The 27938-nt window shown below is 39.4% G+C and overlaps 1 protein-coding gene across 11 annotated transcripts; it reads right to left on the bottom strand.

Annotated features, from left to right (window-relative positions):
• Positions 1–20: 20 nt before the first annotated feature.
• Positions 21–27938, bottom strand: LOC107789835 (uncharacterized). Of its 11 annotated transcripts, XM_016611745.2 has the most exons (14): positions 27683–27821; positions 26116–26133; positions 25891–26008; positions 18706–18935; positions 17895–18062; positions 16530–16890; positions 16308–16451; positions 15339–15491; positions 15142–15258; positions 13106–13186; positions 8934–9083; positions 1919–3919; positions 1465–1690; positions 21–455 (listed from the first exon to the last, which is right to left on the bottom strand). In XM_016611745.2, the coding sequence occupies exons 3-13, from the start codon at positions 26002–26004 to the stop codon at positions 1472–1474; spliced, it is 3738 nt and encodes a 1245-aa protein (XP_016467231.1). In that variant the 5' UTR covers positions 26005–26008; positions 26116–26133; positions 27683–27821; the 3' UTR covers positions 21–455; positions 1465–1471. The 11 variants fall into 11 exon arrangements, with proteins under 11 accessions (XP_016467231.1, XP_016467218.1, XP_016467190.1 ...); XM_016611732.2 differs by lacking the exon at positions 26116–26133 and having other exon boundaries at positions 25891–25985; positions 27683–27938; XM_016611704.2 differs by having other exon boundaries at positions 25891–26133; positions 27683–27937.

Here is a 27938-nt window from a genome sequence, read left to right as displayed (position 1 = left end):
TACTAAAATAGCACCCGTAATAAATTGTGTATTTTTTTTTTTGTTGGTAAATAAAGAATTTGATTACCAATCGGTCGTTATGTACATAAGGAAAAAAAAAAAAGCAGACTGTTGAACATATTGTTCCGACAGCTGAAGCTGAGCAAACATCTATTACCTGCTACTACAAACTTCTACTACTACCCTAGTGCTTAAGGATAAACGTTCATCATTTCCAATTTCCGAGCTAGCCTGGCTTCATTGATCCCCTGCAACATACTTCATGAATGATTTGCTTTATAATAAGACCTGGTGCTGAATATTTATGTTGAAACACCTTTTGATATCTTTCCCTCCATAGTAAATACTTGCTGCAAGTGCCATCCTATAAACTTCTGCTTCAGAGTTTCTCCCCTTTGCATGATCTTCTGCCAACTTTAATTCCTCTGACCAATTCATGGCCCTCCTGTTAACTCCTTGCCAGAACAAGATTTCATTCCAGATATAAACAGCACAGTCACATTGAAAAAAATAAGTGTGAAATACTCTCGATCCCACTATTATGTGTATTACAACAACAATGTCTCAATCCTAAGCAAGTTGAAATCAACTATATGAATTCTTGTTGTCTACTAAGTGTGTATTAATGAGAAAATAATATGCCCATGCAGGTAACTCACCTTAAGCCAAATGCATGACCTATAAGCTAATGCTGATTTTAGACTCGTTAAAAGAGTACCAATGCAACCCGCCTAAACTCAAGTAGGATAAATTAGGTCATGACCCATTGCTCAACTAAATTGACTACCCATCTTGACTCAACCAAATTCCCAGTAGATTGAATCTGATTTAACCATTTTACCCTGCCTAGATCTCATCCAATGAATCTATTTGACACCCAGGGTATAAATTTTAACCCATAACGGTAACCAACAACTATGTAAGTTTGACAAGCTAGGATCATGACCTATTCAATCCATTCAAGACCCAACCCATCTTGACTCAAACAAAATTTTTATCATTGTTAATTACCTGAACCCGCTTTAACCTATTCACAGAGGCGGATTAAGAATTTTAATTTATGGGTTTGACCTTACGAATTTTAGAACTTAACCCGGTGCACCTTTAGATAATGGATTTAGAATTTAATATTTGTTTAAATTTTAGAAGCTCTTCACATATATAGCTATATTACGTGTCAAAAATACTGGGTTTGGTTGAGCTTGTAGCCAGAACACTACATCCGCCTCTGACTGTGCAAACTTAATCCAACCCTCATTTAACACCTATAATATTAGCCAAGTTTAGACCATTGAGTAGATACATTGAGGTCCTAGCACAAAACCTAAAAACTCACGATAGACGTTCAGGAAAAACAAGCTCTCATGTGATGATTCTATCTTGACATTTAGGGGATAAAGACAACTCGGTTTACAAAACACAAACAAAAATTCTTTAGCAAGAGTAACCAGGGTATGGACATACCCCAATTTCACTTCTCTCGGGAAGAATTTGTCCTCGAAAATGAAGAAGCCTCTGATGCCAATGTGCCAGTACTATGTGAAGGTGATATTCCATGAGCAGGGGCCCGCCTATAAGGGGATACAGAATATTTAGATCTTTCTGTCGAATGTGGTTGCCTTGAAATTTCTGGTGATTCTGATTCAGGAGCAGGAGTTCCCGAAGAATGTTGAACCGCGACCCGTTGGCCCTGTGCATTATGACATGTCAATCTCTAGTGCCATATGATGGTGCCAAAATCACATGCACAAGTTCATGAACTCCAATACCGATACCAACAGAGACTAGTAAAAGTATATCACAAGTTGGAATTCTACACATCCAGTTGCGCACTCAGAAGACACTCAGATAAATCAATGCTTGCAGAAAGACTGTTCATTCAGTTCAATAAGATAATAAGAAATTATAAGGACGGAACCTGATGGGTTTGATTGTATTCCTCATCTGTTTGCTGCTCCAGATGATGATATTGCTGCTGCAGGTGACTGTCTTCCTGTAATTGGAAATGTCCCTGTTGTTGCCATTGTTGCTGTTGCTGCATACTCTGATATCCTTGTTGACGTACTTGGTACTGGTGCAAGAGTAGTTGATAACCATGTTGTTGCATCTGGTATGCAAGTTCTTGTGACTGGCGATATTGCTGTAGCTGCTGCTCCTGTGATTGCAGATAGTGCTGCTGTGTTTGCTGGGGTTCCTGTGGTTGCATCTGTTGTGCTTGCTGTTGCCATAGCTGCTGCGACTGCGGTAAATACTGTAGCTGGTTCAGGAGAAATTGCTGTTGTGAATAAGGGAAAGACTGAATTTGCTGGAAATACTGTTGCTGTTGCGATATAAGTGTTTGCTGCTGCTGAAGAAGGTGCTGCTGATACAGCTGCTGACTTGGATGTTGATGCATCTGTTGCTGTTGCATACTAGTGTGGGGCTGCTGCAGTTGGAGCTGATGCTGCTGATACTGTCCGTGCAAAAGATGCTGCTGCTGGTAATGGTGTTGTGACGTTTGACTCAATGCTTCCTGGTGGTGTGAGGGCCCAATTTGCTGGCTACTCTGCCCAGAATGTTGCGGCGTACTTGGTTGAGAATAAGAAACATGTGAGGAAGAGACTTGAGGGTGGTTTTCAGATAGGGAGATGTCCTGTGATGTTTGATTCAATGCTTCGTAATGGGGATTGGGCCCAATTTGCTGGCTATTGTGCACAGAACGTTGAGGTGTACTTGGTTGTGAATAAGAAACAGGTGAAGAAGACACTTGGGGATGGTGTCCAGACATGGAGATCTGCTGTGGCATATTATTCAATGGCCAGCATTGTGTACTTGGGATATTCCCCTGAGAAGTACCTGATTGACACTGCATAGTAGCCTTTTCCAGGACCTGTTGGATCTGCGGATCACTCTGAGAATCAAGTAAGTGCTGTTCTTGTGAAGCAGCTCGTTGTAGCTCCTGTTGCTGATCCAATCCTGCAGGCACCTTTGAACTACCACTTTCAGGAACTGCGACTGTATCATTTATCTGCTGTGAACTTTCAGCAGTAACAGGACCTGGATGCATTTCTGCTGATGTGGAAAACAGACATGTTGCTGGAGATGAACAACTAGCTGGTCCATCTCCATCATTTAGAGGATCTTGCGGTCTGCCCGTGCTTGATGAGGGAATTTGTTCACCACTTTCTAGACCATCAGAGTGCATGGAGGCAAGGCCCTGGGTTTCCTTTTCCTCAGAAACCAAGGAAAGATTCTCCAAAGAAACCGGCGTCGGTAGCTGTTCAAGATCAACATCCTCATCTTGACGGACATTTTCTGAACTTGGATGTTCTTGTGAGGCTTCTGAAAGAGAAAGGGGCCTTGAGGGCTCTTTAAAGTCCAGAACTGGCCCAGGAGACTTGGATGCATCATCTCCAGATTGAGGTACGGAATCATAAGAGAAGTCCATTGGTCCAGGCAAATCTTCTCTCCTCTGCTGCGGCGGATCATGACTTAGTTCCATCGACATCGATGTATCATCCTTTGATTGATCAACAGGGTTAAAAGATAACTCATTTTTCCCAGAGCCATCTCCACCGGATAGATCTTCCATTTTGGAAGATAGCTGTCCCTGTTTACCAGTCGTACCTTTGTCATTATCTACAGTTAATGACGGCTCTGCAGAAAGCTGGTCTGGTTGCTCACCATCTTTAAGCGGCAGTTGATGTGCCTCCTCTCCTTTGGAGTGCTGGATCAAATGGCCAGAGCTTGGTCCTTTTGACGGCTGATTAACTAAGACATTGGAAATGTTTCTCCTTTGTTCAGTAAAGCTGTTCAGTGAACTCTTCCCAGTACCTGAGTGTTTCGATGAGCCATTGGTCCTTATGAAGTGAGGAAATAATTTGATGTGTCGACTCCATGCCATTCTTATCTCAGAGATAGAACCACAAAGATCAACTAACTGTTGCATCCATAAATGATTATTATCAGGGACAGGTGAAAGTGGATTTTACACATCCAAAACACAAAATAGCAAAACTTAGTAAATATAATTAAAGAAAGGTAACTTTACTTTATAAAACTTAGGGCCAGATTCAGTAGGTACAAGACCATGAGGAAATGTAAAGAAAAACAAGTAAACATTTTGCTTATAGTATAATGCAGCTTTTGAAAGGGTTAGCATATCTCCTAGCAAAGTGAATCCGACGTTTCAAGCAAACTAAGTTCTTGATTAAAAGTTGTTATTCCTGTATGCAGGTGGTAGTCACAGTTTTGGTTAGTAAAAGCTGGAAGTGGTTGGTCTAGAAACATTAAATATCACACAACAATTGGCAATGAACCCATTGTTGAAACTGAAGCCATCCCACATACATTTTGTACTTTCAGATGAGATCTTATTATCTAAAGTAGAAAATCACTATACAAGAAAAGAGAAAATCAACTTGTCATGTATGCATACTGAGTATATCTTTTTATATCTCTCAATTTCTAGGTTTTCTCATTGTCTTTAGTACGATCAGGGCTTGGTTTGTGTTGACACAGTCCTCTTCTACCATCCGGACAGAGTACTGTAGTAAAACAATTTGGATTTTCTTTCTTGTCTGCTTTTTTTTTTCCTTCCTTTTTTATGTTCTTTCATGCCTGCAAATAAATAGACTTGATTCTTCAAAGAAATTTTGATCATGCACAAATAATGTAATATCCCCTCTAGCAAACAATTAAAGTATACCAAGTACGGACCATGAGTAGTTGTAACTCTACTGGACAAAAGAGGTAAGTTCCTAATTCAGTCAAGTCTTATTCAGTCATGGTGTAGATAGGTGTGCTGTAACATGCTGCTCTGCATTGAGGAGAAGACGTCATACAAAGAGATACTTTAGATCATAATGCACAGTAGTGATTCAACAACAACAACAACCACCTAGTAAGATCCCACAAGTGGGGTCTGGGGAGGGTAGAATGTACGCACACCTTACCCCTACCCCGAAAGAGTAGAGAGGCTATTTTCGAAAGACCCTCGGCTCAAGAAGATGAAAAGAGACAATAGATCCGTAACAACAACAGAAGCCAGAAAAATAATATCAGCATCGTAAGAGACAGAAAATAGATGGAAAAGTAATAACAATGACCAGTAATAATAACACATTACTATGAAAAACGGAAAAATAGTGTGAGCACAACATAAACCACTAGCAGTCCAAGCCAAAACACTATCAGACTAGTCCCACCCCCGGTACAAAGTAGAAATATGCTCGACTACCGCCTAACTTTCAACCCTAATGCTCGACCCCCACACCTTCCTACCAAGAGCCACGTCCTCAGAAATCCAAAGTCGCGCCATATTCTACCTAATCACCTTGCCCCAATACTTCTTAGGTCGCCCTCTACCTCTTCTCATACCTGCCAAAGCCAATTGTTCACACCTCCTAACCGGGGCATTTAGGTTTCTCCTCTGCATGTGCCCGAACCTTTTAAGTCTCGCTTCCCGCATCTTGTTGTCCATAGGAGCCATGCCCACCTTCTCCCAGATATCTTCATTTCTAATCTTATCCAACCTAGTGTGCCCGCACATCCATCTCAACATCCTCATTTCTGTTATTTTCATCTTCTGGATATGTGAATTCTTGACATCTTCTGTATACAACGTGGCCGGTCTAACCACCGCTCTATAGAACTTACCTTTAAGTTTCGGTGACACATTCTTGTCACACAAAACTCAAGATGCTAACCTCCATTTCATCCATCCCACCCCTATACGGTGCGTGACATCCTCGTCGATCTCCCCATCCCCTGGATAACAGACCCAAGGTACTTGAAACTTCCTCTCTTGGGGATGACTTGTGAGTCAAGCCACACGTCCATGTCTATTTCGCCTGTCACCTCGCTGAACTTACACTCCAGATATTCTGTCTTAGTCCTACTCAACTTGAAACCTTTAGACTCGAAGGCCTGTCCCCAAACCTCCAACCTCTCGTTAACGTCGTCTCGCGTCTCATCAATCAGAACTATATCATCAGCGAACAACATACACCATGTCACCTACCCTTGAATATGTTGTGTTAGTACGCCCATCGCCAGGGCAAATAAGAACGGGTTGAGCGTAGATCCTTGGTGTAACCCCATAACAACCTAAAAATGCTTCGAGTCGCCGCCCACGGTCCTAACCCGAGTCTTAGGTCCATTATACATGTCCTTTATCACACTAATGTAAGCTACTGGAGATGGAAGGAGCATCAGCTTTTGGAATCATAGGCGGTGTGGAGAGGATACTCTGAGGGCCTCTTTTCCCCACGTCGTCAGAGTTTCAAACCAGAAGGAATTAATGGTCCAACAGATTCGCAAGGAGCATGAAGGGGGGTAGTATGAGACCTCTCAATTAGAAGGAACATGCAAGATTGGGAGATTGCGCAGCTCCAAGATTTGTTGGCACTGCTATATGGGCAAGACAGACCCCAACCATCTTGTGATTCTTGGAGATGGGGGTTGCGTGGCGATGGTTTGTTCACCGTAAAATCCTTTTACGAGAGTATGTTGGTGAGAGTTACGAGAGTATGTTAGTAAGAGAGGAGGCCATTTTTCCATACTCCTCGATCTGGATTCCTAAGGCGCCCACGAAGGTGTTTTTTTTGCATGGCTAGCAGCGAGGGGAGTGATCTTGACTACTGAAAATCTGCGAAAGAGAGGAATTACACTTGTTAGTTGGTGCTACATGTGTAAAAGCTCAAGGGAAGAAGTTGATCATCTTTTGTTGCATTGCCTTGTGTCCTCGGGTTTGTGGAGGGCAATCCTAAATCTTTTTAGTGTTCAATGGGTGATGCCAAGCACTGTAAAGGAAATGTTATATAGCTGGGCCGGTTTCCGTAGAAGAAGAAAGCAAAAGGCGTAGAAGTTCGCCCCGTTAGCTCTCATGTGGATAGTTTGGAGGAGAGAAATAGGAGAGCTTTTGAGGGGATTGAGTCTCCTTTTCACATCTTAAGAATAGTCTTTTATCTTTGATCGCTTTTTGGTGCACTCATATAGCCCCTACTTGTATAGAAGATTGAGCGTCTTTTGTAGAGAATCATGTTATGATGTAAATTCTCTACTTTTTGGTATACTTCTTGTATATGAGAGTTTTTTCCATTCCGATTAATACAATTTACCTTATCAAAAAAACTAATGTAAGCTACTGGCACACCTTTCACCTCCGGGAATCTCCAAAGAACCTCCCTAGGGACCTTGTCATATGATTTCTCTAAGTCAATAAATACCATGGTGCACAATAGCGATTCATTTTTTAAAAAAGAAAGCTATCCTGTGACAGCATGACTATGTAGCTATCCCGTGACAACGCCTTTCTCCTAATCACTTTCCTTGACTCATGATGTTAGGGGTCTTTTTTGTTTGGGCATTATAGTGCAAGGATTATTTATGCGGTAAATGAGAATGAAGGGACTGTTATAATGGTGAATAAAAATGTAGATTTATTATGCGATGAACAATAACACATTGTGATTCTTATGTAGGGATTACTTACTTTCTGGGCATTTTTGTCTGTAGATACTTTTATCCTCTTATTGCTAATACAAATATTCTTAATTCATAATGTATCTCGCATAAGAAAATATACTCCCTCCCTTTCAATTTAGATGAGGTAGTTTGACTCGGTACGGAGTTTAAGAGAAAAGAGGGAGATTTTTGAAACTTGTGCTCTTAAAAGTTTAAGGGGTAAAAGCTTTGTGGGGCCATGAAATTTGTGTGGTTATAAAAGTTTCTCATTAAGGGTAAAATGGAAAGTTAAAAATTGAATTATTTTCAATTATAGAAATGTGTCATTTTTTTCTGGAATGAACTAATAAGGAAAGTGTGTGGAACAACTTCAACATAGTTTAGCCTTCAGGCCAAGTAACAGTTCAGTTTCCCTTGCATACAGTTGCATTGCAGTTATGCATGCATTGTTTTCATAAAAGACTGGTCTCAGGCTTTTAGGGACGGTCGACGATGTTTACCGGGTATAAATGACTCATTCCCTTACTTTTGAGTGTAGATACAGAGATAGACCCTGCAACAGACTCCTGAGTCTTTACGCTCCTAATCAGCGGCAATGGAGAAACTTCCATACTCCCTATAGATCATTTCAGTTTTATGCCATGTTTCTTTTTCTTGGGTTGTGTCACTGTCTAGTTAACTCAGAGTCATAGGTGATGCAAGTACTTTGTGGGTTGTGGGATTCAGTTGGTCGGATATTTTTCTTGACACAATAGTTCTGTTATCTTGTTTGCCTATGGTATCTTTTATCTCCTTTATGATTATATGTTCAGCCAGTTGAGCGATATGGCTAAGGGCTCACTTAGTGGGTAGCCACTCACCAAACACTGGTCATGGCTCATCCAAATTTGGGTTGTGACAAGATGATGCAAGGCTGTCATAAGAGACAAACCACATCTTGTAATGAAGGATTATAGCATCCTTCAATTTTGAGCAATACAGAAGCATATGCACCAAAAAAAGATATCCAACAGGCACAACTCACCATACAGGTCAAATAAGCATCGTTCATTAACTTGACATGGTCTACGACTACGTCATCAGAATTTCACAACCTTATATTTGCACATTGGCTAGTTAGGAAGATCTGGAAACATGTTGACAGATGTGAACCATTGGATCAGGTTTACAATGTGCCCAGCAGTAGCTAGCTCACTTCCAAACCATTGTTCGTTGTCCCTACATGTTAGCTAGTTAAGTTCTTATGTAATAGATGCTAGATTCATGAGTGTGTCGTACTGACAGTTATTCCTTTAAGATTTCCACTACATTAATTATTGATGGTCCCAGCAGCATCACCAAACAGATAATCACACATGAAGCTATGAAAATCTTGAACAATTTTTCCACTTAAAAAAGAAATTCCCCCCACTTTCCTTCCACAGCCAAAATGGAGAATAAGAAAACAAAACAATGTAGAACTGAAACATTTAGAGGGGGCTTCTAACCTCCAAAAATAATATAGATATACTCTCTCGATCTTTTATATCCAAACCTTGGGATACGTCCGACACCGGAGAGATTGCATTAGCTATGACCGAGTCTACTCTGCTCAATTGCTTAGTTCCTTCATGCGCCATTGCAAATCTTATCAGTTCCTGCAGAAGTAGAATATATTCATTATTTGGTATTAGTCACAATCTCATAAAGAATAGTGCCAAAAATAGCTTTCATCTTAGAAGAGAGGAGATGTTTTGATGGAAACTCAACTCCTATAGGTTCTTCAAAGGCCATGTGCATTGCCAATTTGTTTTGCTGGTTTGGACTGTACCCTATCAACGATATTGATTATCTTTTAGATTTCAGTAGTTCTTTGGTTCTGGCTTAGTCAGTTATGTATAGGAGCCAGGAATATTTTTTGTAAGCTCAAATGCCAAATCATGTACTTCTTGCATCTTCTTGATGCTTTCTATTGAAATCACTTACTTTATCGGGGAAAAAATAGCTTTCATCTTAGAAGCTCTTCAGGGACTTTTCAATTTTTTATTTTTTCAATCAAAATTCGTAATTTCCTTTTCAAAAAATAATATAGAGATGTGTGTCGCTATTGTATGGTGGTCTGAATTCTTAATCTTGATGACCTGCGAAAGTTCTTATTGGAATCACCAATAACACAACAGAATTCCAAGTGCTCAATTGGCGTTTAACCTTCTCAAACTCAAGAGTGTGAACCTATTGCTCACATATTGTACTACCCTCAATAGAAAACTGAATGCTATTTTCTTGTTTCTTTTCTTTTCTTTTTTTTGATGAAATAAGTTGCTTCACTGTAAGCATCAAGAAGATGCAAAAGTTACAAGAAGGATCAATGTTAGCTCCATTACAATATGACAAAAACCTGCCCAGGGAGCTAACAAAAAGAATCAAAAGTAGAAAGGGGCTAAATTAGAGTAAGTGAGTCAATGAAGTCTAGAAGGGGAATAACATTATTTACAGGGACCAGAGTACTCCAACTAAATAGATACACAAGACATTTAGCTTTAAGAGCATGTACTGGAGTTGAAATGCCATCGAAACATCTGCGATTCCTTTCTTACCAAAGACACCAAAAAATGCATGTTGATTGCTGGGATCATCTTCCAGACTTTCTTGATGGCTCTGTCAACTTTCCATCTGCTCCATCCTTCTACTGCTTCCTTAATGCCCTGAGATTGTGTCCAGCTAAGCCCCAAGATTGCTAGAAACATATTCCACATATTTGCTGCCATTGGACAATGCAAAAAAAGGTGGTTGACTGACTCCGAGTTTTGCTGGCATAGGTAGCATCTATTCACCAACTGAAAACTCCTTTTACAAAGATTATCTTGAGTTAAACAGGCTTCTCTAAGGGCTGTCCAAGTGAAGCAAATAACCTTTGTGGGAAGCTTTGTCCTCCAAATGAGCTTCCACGGACAAGAATCTATGATTCCATTCTGCTCACACATATGCCTATAGCCTGCCTTGATTGTATAGGAATATGCACTATCTCTACCCCATATGAGCTTGTCTGGGGTCTGATCATTCACGGTGAGGTTTCCCAGTCTTTCCAACAACACAAAAAAATTGTCCAACTCCCAGTCATGCATGTTTCTTCTAAAGAGAGGGGCCTATGTGTTTTCTAATCTATATTCCCTAACTGTAGAATTGGGATCACTGGCTATCTGAAATAGTAGAGGGAAGCTCTCCTTCAGTGGGCAATTTCCAAACCAAAGATCCTTACACAATCTAACATGAGAACCATTCCCAACCTTGAAAGAGATATTCTGTGAAAAATCATCCCAAAAGCTACTGATGTGTTTCCATAACCCCACTCCATGAGGGGCTCTGCTTAGTTTAGTACACCAATGGCTTTGTTGTCCATGTTTGGCTATCACCACCTTCTTCCACATGCTGGTATCTTCCTCCCCAAATCTTCCTAGCCATTTCATTAGCATGCTCTTGTTGTGTTTTGCGAAATCTTTGATACCAAGTCCACCAAGTGCTTTGAGACGGGTTACTTTGGACCACTTGACAGGTGGAGCTTATGCCCCTCACTATTCCCTTTCCAAAGAAAGGTCCTCCTGAGCTTGTCCAGCTGCTTGAGCACCTTACTAGGTATAGGGTAAAGTGACATGTAATAGGTTGGAATGCTATCCATAACACTGCTAATCAAGGTTAGCCTGCCACCAGAGATACTGCAGTTGCCATGTTGCTAATCTCTTCTCCACCTTTTCTGTCACTCCATTCCACACTGTAGTAGACTTATACTTTGCTCCCAATGGTAAGGCTAGATATGTGGTTGGGAAAGAGCCAGTACCACAACATAGAACATCAGCTAGCTCCTGTAAGTTAGGAACTTCATTAACAGGATAAATCATACTCTTAGGGCTCGTTGGTATGAGGGACAAGGAATAATTAATCCCGTGACTAAATTTAAGAAGAGTTAATCCCATGTTTGGTTGTGAGAAAATTGCGATATAATTAATCCCGGGATTAATTATCCCGGGATTGTAGTATTTTTTTATCCCCATGGAAAGGTGGAATAACTAATCCCGGGATATATAATTCTGGGATAACATTTTTCCAACCAAACGACCCCTTAGTTATCTCATCCTCTTTTGCTATTTGTTGTATCTCCATTTTGATTCTCAACATTTTCTCCTTTTCAGCCTGAGATAGAAGTCTACCTTCAATTAATTGCTCCAGCATGGACAGCTCTTCCAGGGCCTTATTTTTCTTTGCTTCCAGCTTGCCAAATTCCACTCTATTCCAGCCAAATTTCAGGGCCTTATTAGAGAAAAGTCAGGTCTGCCCCTGATCTCATAGCTTTGCCACCAGTGTTTAACTTTGTCAATGAACCCCTCCACTTGTAGCCACATATTCTCAAACTTGAAGTAGGAGGCATTGGCTTCCCGGTCACCGCATTCTAAAAGTAATGGATTGATCATTGTGATCAGAAATCACTCTTGGAAGAGCAAGCTGCTTCATAGCCCAAAGCTTTCACTCCATTCAGTAGAGACTAGGAATCTATCAATCTGGAAGCTGGTAATGAGTTCTCACCCCTTGACCATATGTATAATAAGCTCCTTGGAGATCAATTATGTCAAGGTCCTGAATGATGTCAGAGAAAGATTTCATAGCCTTGGATCTTCTGATGCAATTGTACCTTTCACTTTCATATCTACACACATTGAAATCCCCCCTATCAGCCATTGCTCGTTCCAAATGCCTCTGACTGCTGCAAGTTCATACCACAACTCTTCTCTTTCAAGATTTGTATGAGGGCCATAGATCCCTGTAAAACACCATCTAAATTCTTCTTGTGTGCTCTCCAACATACAAGATATAGTGTAAGTACCCTGCTGGATCCTCAGATTGTTCCACTTTCTCTTTTTTTAAATAACAGTATTGTCCATGCAAGCCTACATGCACCTCGGCCATTTCACCAACTCTTGCCACCAAGGCTTAGGCGAATGGGGAGAAATCACCAAGCATTATTTGTCTCGGTTGGGATTTGAACACTGGTCTCCAATTTTTTCACCAGCTTCATACCACTAGACACCTAAGCGGTCACACCCTTGGGTGCCAAACTAAATGCTACTTTTTTATATGAGCTATCACAATATCTATTTCTTGCTTGGTATAGCCAATACAACAACAACAACAACAACAACAACAACATACCTAGTATTATCCCATACCGTGGGTCTGGGGGAGGGTAGTGTGTACGCAGACCTTATCCCTGCCTTGTAAGGATAGCCAACAGATTTCCTATTTCCATGGAAAGAAAAGGTTCCAACTAATAGTACAATATAAGGTTTATATAACACTCTTCTACTCTTTTTTAAAACTTTAGTGAAGTAAGGTGGTTCATTATAAATTAAAAAAAGGCATCAAGAAGACGCATAGTTACATAGTTACAGGAAACACTCTTATACTTCATAATAGCATTATATCAATCTTCTTCCTATCAAAGATACAAAAGAGGAACCTGTGGACCTCACTTCTTCCTGAGTTTCTCATTAAATAACAACTTCCTAAAATTCTTAACCTTACAACATGCTAATTCTAGAAGGACACTCATTTGGAGGATAGAGTACTAAACTTGACATTACCTGCTAGTTGCAGGAAAGTCATCCTAACAGAGATAAGGAAAACATACCTCATAAAGAAGTTTGCAATCAGGGATACGCTTTATTCCATCAATTATTACATCTCTTGCAGCCCCCACACTAGCAGTGATCTGGCACCAATGGAAGGTAGTATCAGATTCTGTCCAAGAAAATGAGCAAGACCCATAGAAAGGGCTATTACCATTAAGTTGCGCTAACTGCAGTGTGAAATGGTTTACAAAGACAAGACCTTGTGCCAAACAACATGCCTCATTCATCCTTTACTGAGCTAGATATTAAGTGACAATATTTTCTCCTGATAACATTTGAGCAACAATATGCTGGCACAATCTGCTATCTCCCAATAAATGTAATAAATTTCTACATTTAATTATGTGCATAGACAAGTCAATCTTTTAAGCATGATTGCCAATTTAACGACATGAGATTCCAAGCTAATTTAAAGGGAACTTTACAGCTCTTAGTGCTGAATTTAGGCCCCCCCCCCCCCCCCCAAAAAAAAAAAAAAAAAAACTAGTCTTTTCTGCAGAAAATCTGTATCTTGTCATAGCTTAAACTTTTAGATAAGGTGGTCATACTTCAACAAAAACCACACCAACCATCTTCATATTTGGTGTCTTGTCAATCCTATAACCACAGAGTAGACTCATCCAACAAATCAATAATCAAGAAAGACTTAGTTTCACACCCTAAAATCCTTATACAACTTCAACTTATTAGAAAGCCTGGAAGATGGGTTTCCCCACCACTTCATAATTATTCCACCATCCAGACATTCTTTCTTCAAAGTCCGTCATGTGTAACCATGTATTCTCAAATCTTCTCCTCCATCAAGCAAAACAGGTGAGTGGTTTGTCAGAAGGGGAATCTGAATCACATTCGGAGCCATCTTCTCCCTGGTGATGGACAGAAAATCTATCAAGTCTCGATCTAGATGTTGAGTCCTTCAACCAGCCCAAGTGAAACTAGCACCTGTCAAGCGGAGATTCAATAAAAAAGTGATTATCGATAAACTCCAAGAACTCCTCCATTTCTTCTAGATACCACCTTTCCTTTGATAATGTTAAAAGTCCCTTCCTGACACCCAAGTGATATTCCACTCCCTCAAAGCAACCACCATCTCTCCCGAAAGGTCTCCTTGAACCCCTTCCCCGCCAAGACCCATACACTCCATTCCCGATGTTTCTAAACCAAGTTGCTAACATGAAATCACCTTTTTTATCTCCATACTCTCTAATTTCCTCTCCTTGCACAATAATAGCATATCTCCAGAGTTCCCCCGAGCCACTGTATAGTAGTCATGTTCTCCCGTCTCCTCCACTTCTCCACACGCTTTTACAATCCACTTTGAAACCGCCTCCATTTTAGTTTCTAGAAATCAAAGCAAATCTACCCCTATTCTTTTATTCCTACATTGATGGTGGCCCTTTTGTTCGTTCATTTGTCCCCCGCACATAACATCCATCTACCACTTTTTCTTTCCCCCCAATTTTACACCTTCCCCACCGCCTTTACCCTTCCCATCTCCCCTTCCTCCTACAGTATGCCATTATGTTGCCTTTCCCCTTTTGCATGACCACCGAATACCCCCCCCTCCCCAGGGTCATATCAACACTTTCTACACCTACATCTCCTCTTGACTCTTGTTCTCTGTCAAGTAAGAGTTCATTAAATCCTCGTTTCCATAAAATGAAACTTTCTGGATCTTTCCAAAATTAAGATATTTTTCTCCGGCTCATTTGGATAGCTTCTTCTCCCTTTTGATGATTGCAAAGGTTGAGGAATATTTAGAATAGGAAAGCAGCATCTCAACCTAAAGGATGGTATGACGAAATATGAAGCGATAAAAGCCACAAATAGGGGGTAATATAATTGAAGCTCCTTAAAACTGATATTCCATAGAGATCTGTCAAGAAAGCATCCATAATTCTCTCTCTCTGCCTCCCCACTCTCCGTCCCCTCCCAATCAGTGAAGCATCAAAAGCTATCATTTGATACTATTGAAACCACTAAACCAACAATTGCTAAATAATTAAGTATTTAAGCTGCAAAGTAGATTGCATACCATGTGTTTGAGACGATAATAAAAAATGTATAGCGTAGGAAGGAATTGCAATTTCTCCTCCTCCACTGCCATTTTAATTGCTCTTTCGTAAATATCACAAGCAGCTGTGCAATTTCCCTGGCAAATTTCAGCAAGAAATGTCTTACGATAAATTCTTGTTCCCTGATTTAAGAGAACTTGTGTAACTTAGCATGTACCAGACGTTTTTCCATATTTGCTCGATTAGTAACATTTTGAATGAAATAGGAGTCCCAATCTATAATAATAGGAGGAAAGGAAGCACGAGCACCATCTGGATCTCCAATTTGCTCCATATATCTAGCAGTAAAAAGATGGATTTCTGGAACATTCTGCAAGAAGCACTTAGAGATAAGAGTCTCTGCTTAAAATTAAACATTATAGTATGTAGTGACCAGAGAAACTCAACTGTATGATTTAGTTTGAAATATTATGTCCTTTTATCTTATCACTCTCTTGTAGTTGTAGATACAAGCGTTTCTAGCACGTAATTTCATTCATGAGTAAAACCTAGTAAAATTTGGTGCAGAATTTGTGCTAGCAACAATTTACAAACTCAACCATCAGAAACTTGGAAGAAAAATTCAACTAAATTAGTTCAAACGAAGCTTGCTTTCAACAAGTTACACTGCTTTAGAAAGAACAGCCTGTAAGAAAATAATGTGCTTCCTGGTGCCCTCACATTGAAACACGCACTGTACTACTCAGCCTTCCAAATTTTCAAACTTTTCACTTTATTTTTTTTTTCTTTTATGAAACCTTTTCATTATTGATTATGTAACTGGGAAAAATTGGTTTCCAGAATGCATACGGGCCTGTAACCATTTCCTCACAAGAACTGGCTAGATATTGCACTTATGCATTTTATTTTATTTTGGGGATAAAGTGCTCTTATGCAGTATAACAGTGACTAGTGAGCATATTTGCAGATAAATCCAAGTGATCTAAAGCACAAATCTGAGGTTGGTTAGAGAATGAAAAACAGAAATCATTCAGGATTATAACTGATTAACTTTCACATTCACTTGACCAAATCCAGGTACAGCCATAAGACAGACCAATCAATTAAAGAAAAGTGATTCAACATTCAAGTGAAGAGTGAAGTGGTTGTCATTCAGTGCCTGTCCAGGAAGTATCTTGAAGTTTACCTTCGAGAAAACTTTCGTTGCTCGTTCTAAAGCAAACATTGCTAGCTCTCGTCCGCCCTTAGTCTCCATGAAATCCACATAACGCATCCAGAACTCAGGGTAGTTGGCACAGGATATCAAGCACCTCTCATAAAGTTTTAGGGCCTGTAGCAGAATAGTTTACTATTTTGGAGCAAAATCAAGCAGGAATCCCTGACATCTTCAGAGAACACTAAAGCATACCCAATCAAAATCTTCTTGCTTTTCAATGAAGTCGAGATAATCATGCCAGTTCTTCAGCTCATCGTTGTCAAGAGGAGTTGCCTGGAAATATCGCCTCTGGATGTTTGATTCAAAACTTCTAATTTTGTTCTCTACTTGACATGCTTTTTGGTATAGCTGATTTCCACCATATTTGTACTTATACAGTGCTTTCAACCTGACTGAATCATCACTAGGATCCTGGATATCCTTAACAACTTGAGCAATTTCTCCACTCGATAACACAAGTGTTGCATCTGATAGCTCTTTTAGTTGTACTTCACCACTGTCATCACTGAGATGTAGAATCCCCTCTTCTAAATTGGTTACAAACTTCTTAAAGCTGGATAATTAATAAGGCATATCAGTATATGAACTTTTTTAGTATTCACAATTGAAATTCTTTAAATCTGAAGCAGATAAGATATAATCCAACAGAATGTGGCAAGAAGTGGCAGGTGCTGAAAGACCCAACGCATCGAATTATTCCATTATACTAAAATCTTTGCCCTTGCCTTACCATGAACCAGCTCAATGATGTTAAGGCACAGTTTTGGCTTTTTGGTAGACATAACAACTGTTTATGCATTTTTCAGAAAATAAATTTTTATTAATAATAGGAGCCATGTAAATCTTTTACTGTCCTACAGGGGTGTTTAAAAAGAAATGAATCCGAAAATAACAGAAACATTTCAAGACGCCTACTTAGTGTCACTGGTTGGATAAAAATTAGCTGATATGGCCAATCTGGGTACAAAAATTGCCCCGTCACATATCCAAATAACTTTGTTAGCGCACACACTTTATCAGCACAGAGCATATACCTTTTAGTCATAAAGATACCTCTTTTTGGAGTAATCCAATCCTTTTAGCACCTGAAATTCTACCGTAGCCAGAAGGACAAGAGTCTTTGTCGTCGGAAGTTTAATATAATCAAGTAATATGACCTACTTTCTGAACATAGATAGTGAAGAACCTTAGGCTCTCAGCAATAAAAATATGAAGTATAGTGTCACAATCAGCACATCAAGGGCAGTCTAGTATATATATGAGATCAGTTTTCAACATTCAAACATGACTTACCAGTAATTTTAGGTACTCTTGTGCCACTAAATATGAGGTCATGAATCTGACCTTTTATCTATTTTTTTTATCAAACACTTAATATTTATTTTATTTCAGCAGAATATGCATCCAATACTATTTTGATCAAACATTGTTCTCTGAGAATTTAAGAGCAGTAGTGCTGGGTTAAATAACCAGAAAGAATAAAAATTGATTCAAAGTAGAAATTGAAACCAAGACGAACCGTCAATGTTAGAATGGAGAAAGTAAAGTAAGACGTACTTCTCATAGTACTTATGCAACTTCTTTGTGGGGAAGCGTAGAGCCTGTACATAAACTAGAGCAAGGAAACCCCACTGCTCCTGCGAGAACTCAAAGGACATGTACTTGTCCCATAAGACATGACAGAAGTAGTCCTTCCCAACAAGGGAGATTCCTTTGGTAAACAACCTGTCATAAAAGTTTTAAGAGAATATACAGATTATAGGAATTACTATTTATGATCTCACTGAACATGTTCACATGGCTTAGAATTGAATTTTCAGATGTTTTTAATGAATTTCAAAAGTGTAAATATATTGTTGCAACCTTTCACAGGGAGGCTTTCACTTTATATGAAAACAAAAGGTGGAATATGAACAGGTAAAAAGAAAAAGAAACTAGGTCTAATTATATTCTGTATCAAAAGCTGTGATTCAACCAATCCTCCATGATATTGCAGTTCAGCATTTACAAGAGCTACATTATGCAGGGATGCTACTTCTGTCTATATGCAAAGCACAGATGGTTCCAGATTCAAATAAAGCAAACCAGCTACGGCAGCTCGATGGCTAGTATAAGAACAGTTAACCAGGAAGAACACTCTAAAATGGATACAGATTACTCATATAGCGGACCCAATTAGTTTGGGATTGACACAGCTGATTTAAATGAATGTGAAGCAGTGATGCTCTCCTTTAGCTAATTCAGTAGTGATTTCCACTGTATCTTTGTCTTGTTAACATTTTCATCATTATAGTTAATGACTAACGTGGCAGGTATGTCTGGCCTCTTTTTAAAGAAACTTAAGGAAGTACAAATTCGAAGGATTTACCTACGAATATCAGATGGATCCTCGAAAGAACTCACGGCAAAGGTACAATAGTCAACCCACAGACCAACAGAAAATGGTGTTGATTCCACAGCACGCTCAAAGATTTCAACAGCTTTTTCAGCATTGCATAGTCGTGCCTCGTGATAGGCATATTTTTTCCAATTCCAGTGGCACAGTGGAAACTTAGACAAAAAGGAGTCAAAAGCCAAGCAAATCGTATTTCTATCATCCTGCAGTATTAGGAACAGAATCACTTGTATTTCCATTGAGTCAAAGTGCACAGGGCAAAAATAGAAGAATGAGAAGAATCATTTAAAATTGCATGCAAGGTTTCTTATATCATCAACAGATCTAGATGCATTGGTCAGATGATTGCACCCTAAAAGACTTACTTCTACCCAAGCTTTTTGCCAATCCGGAACAGTAAAATAGTTTGACTATTGAATACACCTGCTCCTAATATAGAAGCAGAAACGGTTACAAGAGAGCAGCTCTTGCAAGCAGGTAAGTGCTACATATGATGCATTGGGGCCAAGAGTGCAACCAAGAAGCTTATGATGCAAAGAGAGTCGAATGGCAATGAGTAATGGAGATCAAGGCAAGAGAAGTTAGATATTAGAAGTGAAGAGCAACATATTCTATTAAGTAAATAATGATCCTGCTTCAGTTTTCTGGTTTGGTTACTTAATGATGATAAACAAAGCTTTGCGTGCTTACATGGTGACTCTGTTACTTTATACTTTGATTACTTTTGGGTGTATAACAAATGAGTCCTAACCCAAAAAAAAAAAAAGGTGTGTTAAGTGGATATGGACCAATAGAGGGTCCATGGACACTACTTCATTCTTTCCTGCCAGCTGAGTAACCCAGAATGCTTGTTGGGGGTTATAGCTAATTATCCTTCCTTTGATGCAGATTCAGATTCGATGATGAATCCCTCTAAATAAGAGGGGGGGGGATGCATGCAAGGGCAGCCAAGAATGTAGTTGAGTAACTTGTGATGCTAAAATAGTAGAATGGTGATGAGTAATGCGGATCAAAGTTGTTAAGTCCCACATTGGTTGAGGAAATTAGTTGTGATCTCCTTATATGGTCTTGGGTAATCCTCAAGTTATGAGCCAACTTTTGGAGTTTAGTTAGGCCAAAGGTTCATTTCTTCACATGGTATCAGAGTCAAATCCATCTATCCTTGTTATCGAGTTTCTCAATGTTGGGCCACCATTTTATGTTATCCACGCTCTAGTTCTCCAGTCCTGAACATGCCGAGAGGTGTTAAGTCCCACATTGGTTGAGAAAATGGGTTGTAGTCTCCTTATATGGTCATGGACAATCCATCCTTCATGAACTAGCTTTTAGGGTTGAGTTGCGCCCAAGGTCTATTTCCTCACAAAAGCAAGAGAAGTTAGAAATTAGAAGTTAAGAGCAACATATTCAGATATTCTACCGAGTGAATGATGACCCAGTTTTAAAGATGCACGACTCTCGATCTATGGGGAACTTGGACATGACTCATGAAGGAAACTTATAGCGCTTAAAGTCTTTCCAACAATTTAAACATTTTGTCATTCAGACTCTTCTATACAAAGTTTTGTCTATTTCACTAAAACATATGGAGCAGAGTGTGAGAAAACGACTGCGCAACAAGAAGGCAGCAGCCAGAACAATCGCACTAGAATTGGAGAATGTCATCTTGTAGAGTAGCTTAGCACAGGAGTGGTGTTGTACACAATTTTTTATGTTGTTTTGAGAGTTTTTGTTCTGTTTTTACTAAGCCCGCAAATTTTTATAGCCATCTATCAAATTATTCATACTTTTATGCAATGTTACTTTGAGAAAGGCTTCTCCCAAGTTCTATTGAAGAAGTCTACTCTGCTACCTAAGATTAGATGTTTGTAGCATTCGTCCACCTTGATAGATTAGGTTAGTTACTTGAATTATCATTGGACCGAAGCTTATATACCTTGGTTTGTGATTGTGAGAAAGCGCGGGAGAAAATATTATTGATTGATATTCTATGTTACAATGAGCCCTATTTATATGTATACATAAGACATAACCTACTCCTATTACATAGGACTAATTACATATATTCACATAACTATTATAACACTCCCCCTCAAGCTGGTGCACATAAATCATATGTACCGAGCTTGTTACATATGTAGTTAATACGAGGACCAGTGAGGGACTTGGTGAAAATATCTGCAAGTTGATCATTCGACTTCATAAACTTTGTAGCAATATCTCCTGAGAGTATCTTTTCTCTAACAAAGTGACAGTCAATCTCAATGTGTTTAGTTCTCTCATGGAACACTGGATTTGACGCAATATGAAGAGCAGCTTGATTATCACACACAAGTCTCATCAGACTAATCTCACCAAATTTCAACTCCTTGAGCAACTGTTTGATCCAAATTAGCTCACATGTCGCCATAGCCATTGCTCGATATTCTGCTTCTGCACTAGACCGAGCAACCACATTCTGTTTCTTGCTCTTCCAAGACACCAAATTTCCTCCTACTAAGACACAATATCCAGACGTAAAACGTCTATCAGAAGGTAATCCTGCCTAATCAGCATCTGAGTATCCAACGATCTGCTCATGGCCTCGATCCTCAAACAATAAACCTTTGCCTGCAGTTGATTTTATATACCGAAGAATGCGGACAACTGCATCCCAATGACTATCACATGGAGAATCCATAAACTGACTCACAACACTCACAAGAAAGGAAATGTCAGGTCTAGTCACTGTGAGGTAATTTAATTTACCAACCAGCCGCCTATATCTTGCAGGATCGCTAAGAGACTCCCCCTGTCCTGGCAGAAGTTTAGAATTCGGATCTATCGGAGTGTCAACAGGTCTACAACCTATCATTCCTGTCTCCTCAAGAATATCTTAGGCATACTTCCGTTGTGAGATCACAATACCTGAGCTAGACTAAGCGACCTCAATACCCAGAAAATACTTTAATCTGCCCAGATCCTTAGTCTGAAAGTGCTGAAAGAGATGTTGCTTCAACTTACTAATATCATACCGTCAACATAAACGACCAGATAAATACAGAGATTTGAAGCAGAATGCCGATAAAACACAGAGTGATCAGCTTCACTATGAGTCATGCCAAACTCCTGAATAACTGTGCTGAACTTACCAAACCATGCTAGAGGAGATTGCTTTAGACCATAGAGAGACCGGCGCAACCGACATACAAGACCACTAGTCTCCTTCTGAGCAACAAAACCAGGTGGTTGCTCCATATAAACCTCATCCTCAAGGTTACCGTGAAGAAAAGCATTCTTAATGTCCAACTGATAAAGAGGCCAATGGCGAACAGCAGCCATGGAAGAAAAAGGTGGACTGATGTTATTTTAGCCACGGGAGAGAAAGTATCACTGTAATCGAGTCCAAATATCTGAGTATACATTTTGGCAACAAGACGAGCCTTAAGTCGATTAACCTGGTCATTTGGACCAACTTTGACGGCATACACCCAACGACAACCAACAGTCGATTTACTCGAAGGAAGAGGAACAAGCTCCCAAGTACCACTCGTATGTAAAGCAAACATCTTGTCAATCATAGCCTGTCGCCACCCGGGATGAGACAGTGCTTCACCTGTAGACTTAGGGATGGAAACAGAGGACAAAGATGATACAAATGCACAATGGGATGATGACAGACAATGGTAACTTAAACCAACATAATGGGGATTAGGATTAAGTGTGGACCGTATACCTTTTCGTAGTGTAATCGGTTGACTAAGAAGAGACAAGTCCGCAATATTAGTAGGGTCAGGTGCAGGACGTTAATCAGTCGGGCCTGATGCTAGGCGTGGACGACGATGATAAGTCGGGAGTGGTGGAGCTGTAGAAAGTTGAACTGGACTAGGTGGTGGCATTGGAACTATAGGTGGTGGAGCTGCAACTGAAGCAGTAAGTGGTGGAGCTGCAACTGGAGCTATGGAGGAAGATGAATGGGAGATAGTGATTGAATCTCCAAAAGACGGAACTGGTAGCACCTCAGAAATATCAAAGTGATTACTTGGACCTGTGAAGTATGATTGGGTTTCAAAGAAAGTAACATCAGCAGACATAAGATACAGCTGGAGGTCAGGAGAATAGCATCGATATCCCTTTTGCGTTCTCGAGTAACCTAGAGATACGCACTTAAGAGCACGAGGAGCTAACTTATCTTTTCCTGGAATGAGGTTATGAACAAAACACGTACTCCCAAAGACACGGGGTGGAAGAAAGAACAAAGGTAAATAGGGAAACAGGACAGAGAATGGAACTTGATTCTAGATAGCTGAAGATGGCATACGATTAATAAGATAGCAAGATGTAAGAATTGCATCCCCCAAAAACGCAGCGGAACATGAGATTGTATGAGTAGGGTACGAGCATTTTCAATAAGTTGTCTATTCTTTCTTTCAGCTAACCCATTTTGTTGGGATGTGTACGGACAAGCTGTTTGATGAATAATCCCATGGGAGTTCATAAACTGCTAAAATGGGGAAGACAAATACTCTAGGGCATTATCACTACAAAATGTGCGGATACAAACACCAAATTGAGAAGGTCTGGAAAATAGAAAACAACTCAGATCGATTATTCATCAAAAATATCCAAGTGCACCTGGAATAATCATCAATGAAACTGACAAAGTAGCGGAATCCCAAGGTAGAACTGACTCGACTAGGACCCCAAACATCTGAATGGACTAAAGTAAAAGGTGACTCTGCTCGATTTTCAAGACGCCGCGGGAAATAAAAGGTGACTCTGCTCGATTTTCAAGACGCCGCGGGAAATAAAAGGTGACTCTGCTCGATTTTCAAGATGTCGCAGGAAATGGGAGCGGGTATGCTTACTGAGCTGACATGACTCACACTCTAGAATGGACAAGTGAGATAAGCCAGGTACCATTTTCTGAAGTTTTGACTAACTGGGATGTCCCAACAGTTTATGTAATAAATCTGGTGAATCAGTAATGGGACAAGTTGTTGAAGGAATGCAACAAGGTGTGACTCCATGTGATTTTGCAAGGATAAGGTAATAAAGTCCATCTGATTCACGTCATACCAATGATCTGCCCCGTACTGCGTTCCTGTATAAAAATAAGGTCATCAAGAAATAAAGCAGTTGATTTAAGTGATTTGGCTAAGTGACTAACAGCTATGAGATTAAAAGGACTACCGAGAACATAAAGAACTGAGTCTAAGGGTAAGGAAGGAAGTGGACTTGCTTGACCTTTTACAGTTGCCATGGTTTGAGACTCATTGACCATTGTGACTGTTGGAAGAGATTAAAAATATAAAATACTAGTGAAAAGAGATTTGTTACCAGAAATATGATCAGATGCACTTGAATCAATGACTCAAGAATCAGAGGTTGAAGATTAGGAGACACAAGTCAGGCTACTATCTGTTTGAACAACGAAGGCTATCCTTGAAGATGTCTGTTTACATGTTTTGTACTGAAGGAACTCAATATAATCCGGTAAGGAAATCATTTGGATTGGATTCAACGCATTGGATACAACGGATTGTGAGTCAAAGTTTTCTAATACGAATGACATTATAATGTTCACGCCGGAAAAATCGGAAACCCTTCTGGAAATTACTATTAACGCCAGAAAAATCAGATAATTTTTCTGGAAATCACTGTTTCACTGTTACTGTTCACCAGAAAACACTGTAACTCGCCGGAAAATAAAAAAGTCGTCGAAATCTGATGTAACTTTGATGGGTAGGCTCGAAAAAGCCTCGCTACTGAAGAAGGTCGGCCAAAAAATGGCCGGAAACAGGTACACGCACCGGCGCATGGGACAGACGCGCCAGCAGAAACCTTCTCTTATTGACGCGTGAGGGTGCGTGGAGTAGCTTTTTCTGGAGATTTTTTCTGGGATTTGGTCGCCTCTGTCTTAGGGACCTTGTGGGGGTGTTGGATTTTGCACAACACCAACAAAAATGATTTTATTGCGGACAGCCTCCTAAGTCGCCAGAAAATTATACGGCGATGAGGTCTTTCTTCCCGGAAGACGCTGGAATGATGCACAACGATAAATTTCTCACTAATGCTCCGATGCCATGTGAGAAAGCATGGGAGAAAATAATATTGATTGATATTCTATGTTACAATGAGCCATATTTATATGTATACATAATACATAACCTACTCCTATTACATAAGGGACTAGGACTAATTACATATATTCACATAGCTATTCTAACAGTGATCAACTTCTAAGTAATTGGGTTCGATATCCTTCTACTCCATCTTTACCTTTTGGGATTTTGATTCAATTGACGATTGAAGTTTCATATACTCCAATTTGCCTTTTTGTTTGGGCTTTTGATTTCTTTCTCTCTCTCTTTTTGGAAAACGTAATGAAACTTTTATTAAAGAATAGCGCCAAGAGAGCACTATGGATGAATAGTACAATCCTAGCAAAATGCATCTTAGTGCACTAGCTACGTTGAAAAGAACTAAGGAATTAATCATTTTTTATTGTAACCGGAAAAATTAATCATCTTGTACAAGCTTCTTGTACATTCTCGTTTTTTAACCAAAAAGCTAATAGAGCTAAACATCTATGCTTTAAGGTACAATTATTTCCTTTTGCTTTCAAAGAGTCCGTGATCTTTTTCCTTCCATAAATCCACCATATAGGCACTGGTATACTGTTCCATAATGTCTTGTCGCCTTTTACTCCTATTCTATTCCAACAATTGTTCTGGCATGCATCATTTAACCTTTTGCGCTTTTGGTTCTATTGAGAGTTGAAGTTTAATATACTTCAACTTGCCTCTGATCCTTGGGTTCCACATCTATCAATAAATCACAGGTGTCGGGCAAATGCTCATCATAAGTACCACATCTAGTCTAGGCATGTTGTGTTTAATTTCTCTTGTACAATCATCCAAAACCCATGACCATAATAATAAAAACCTATCATTGATCATTGCAGCGGACACATCCAAGCACAAGAAAACATGCTATTGTAGGACTATACTGGGTTTGTTGTTGTTGTTGTTGTTGTTGTTGTCCTTATACAAACTAGAAGATGCACTATGGTAAAGTTTAATATGACATGATTTAAAAAAAAAAAAATATAAAGTTGTATCCCTCATCAAACATGATAATAAATTTGACCCATATGAAGCCAAGCAAATTTCAACTTACATGGTAGGTTTTCTCAATCTCTGATATCAGTGAGGTCCAAGAATCAAGGTCTTGTGACCCTCCAGAAATCATCTCGTTAAGTCTTTCATGATGAACTTCAAGAAAAGAAGCCATGAGTCTGTATTCAGAATCAAGCAATGCCAAAACATGAAAAAAGTAAAATTGCACATGTTGCATGACTAAATGAAGCTAGGTATAAGAAAATTAGAGAGACAAAAAGGATACATAGCTTAGTCAAGCTTCCTGAAGTTTGCAATAAAAGGAAAACCCATGGAAAATGAAAAATTAAAATGGTGAGAAACTGAGAATATCATTAATGTCAAATTTAAAAGGAAAAGAAAAGAGAAACAAACGTGTGAATAAAGCCTTTAATTTGCCTTCTTTGGTTCTTAGTTGCAGTCAATGACTATTATTCCACGCAAGAAAAGACAAGCCACCGAGAATATCACATTTGATGCGTATGCACATGACAAAGTTGTCGATCTACAGTAAGTGTGTGCCCTTTTTTTTTTACAAGTTACATTTAATGTATTCATTAGAGCATCAAGGCATGAAAATATCTGAGAATGGAGGTTCAGATTCCAGCTTAATCATATCATATATTGGACAATGAACAAATGAGTGCTTCCCTAGAGTAGAAACCAAAAATTCATATTTCTATTAAAATGGATCAGCCAAATAGAAGAAGGAAGATCATCTAAAACTGGTAACAGACAAAAGCATCATTCACCTGCTCTTGCAAAGTAAGGTAATGCTAGGTTTACGGCATTACCCCTACCTTGTGAAGGTAGAGAGACTGTTTCCGATAGACCCCCGGCTCAAAGTAAAAGTAAAAGAAGCAAACACAGCACGTAGTCACATCAACAAGATAAGGTGATAAGGAGAAAGGGTGATAGAATAGTCGAAGCGAACGGATCAACATATAGTAAAAGAAACCTACAGATTATACATGAAAAATCCAACAGTTGTGCATTATCTCCTCAAAAAATTATACAAACACACACACACACAAATTACAACATTTCATGAACATCATAATTATTCAAGCTGACAAAAGGAGAAAGTTAGAAACAGTCTTCAAACAACTTGTTTTGTTATTTCTAAACAAAGCATCCTTTATGATAAAAATTGTTCATTTCAGGAAGGAATAGGCGAAAAATATGAGCTAAAATTCTAGTGAAACTGGAACCTAATATGGTCTCCCACTTCATTCCATTTCAATCCTTTTTAATAAACTAGAACCTAAAAATAGTTTCTTATTCCGTAGGGTATGAATCATTCCCAGCAACCACAAGAACAAGGACGAAAAGTGGGATGCGCGGATTGGGCGCACGTCATCGTTTCAAAGCTTGCCGCTAATACGAAGCCTAGCATTTAAGTGGGAGCAAGATAGAGGGACTGGCCCATACTCTGTAGAGTTTCAAACATATGGGCCAATTGGGATTGGGCCAGCTAACTCACAAGGGATTTCTGGATCATAATTCATGGAAAAACAATCACAAGAAAGATTCAAATTGTATCCACATATACCATGAAAAAATATACATGAATCGACTTATCATCAACTATATGACACATTTTTTGCTTGTCATATCTATTTTCATTACCATGAGTATTATTTAACCAAACAAATTTGAGATTCCTTTATCTTCCTAGAAGTTACAGGTATTATGTTAGGTTTCAGCAGGGGTTGGGGCAACTAACTCACACGATGTCTTGGTTATCAAAAAAGAAATAATCAAAAATAAGTTCATTTTCTAATGGAAATTTCTAGAAAGTTTGAGCTATAAACCTTCAATGGGAAGAGGTCCCTCGGCAGCATTGTGATTCTGTACCTCCATAGCTGGAGAACTCTGTTGGAAGCCGCCAACCAGTGCACCTAGGGTTCACCTTCGATGAATGTATGCTTTTGTACATACACACTCGGAAGAAGACCGGACTACGTGTCGCCGGAGACAAAAATACAACGGTCTCCTGAAGCCGGGAAGTGTTACTGCACACTTCTGTCCGTTACTAATAGTTAACCCTCGTACATATGAACTGGATTG

Source organism: Nicotiana tabacum, chromosome 3 (assembly GCF_000715075.1).
Source record: "Nicotiana tabacum cultivar K326 chromosome 3, ASM71507v2, whole genome shotgun sequence".
NCBI lineage: Eukaryota > Viridiplantae > Streptophyta > Magnoliopsida > Solanales > Solanaceae > Nicotiana > Nicotiana tabacum.
The sequence above is the reverse complement of the archived record's forward strand: the minus strand, read 5'-3'. Positions and strand labels throughout refer to the sequence as shown.

What these genes read in the sequence shown, in the direction of transcription:
- LOC107789835 (XM_016611704.2), bottom strand. Translation starts at nt 26,067, where the DNA reads ATGCAACATGTGCAATTTTACTTTTTTCATGTTTTGGCATTGCTTGAT. An exon ending in CAACGAAAGTTTTCTCGAAG is followed by an intron (nt 15,492 to 16,307) that starts GTAAACTTCAAG and finishes TGCTTCTTGCAG; the next exon opens with AATGTTCCAGAAATCCATCT. An exon ending in CAAATATGGAAAAACGTCTG is followed by an intron (nt 15,259 to 15,338) that starts GTACATGCTAAG and finishes GAAATTTGCCAG; the next exon opens with GGAAATTGCACAGCTGCTTG.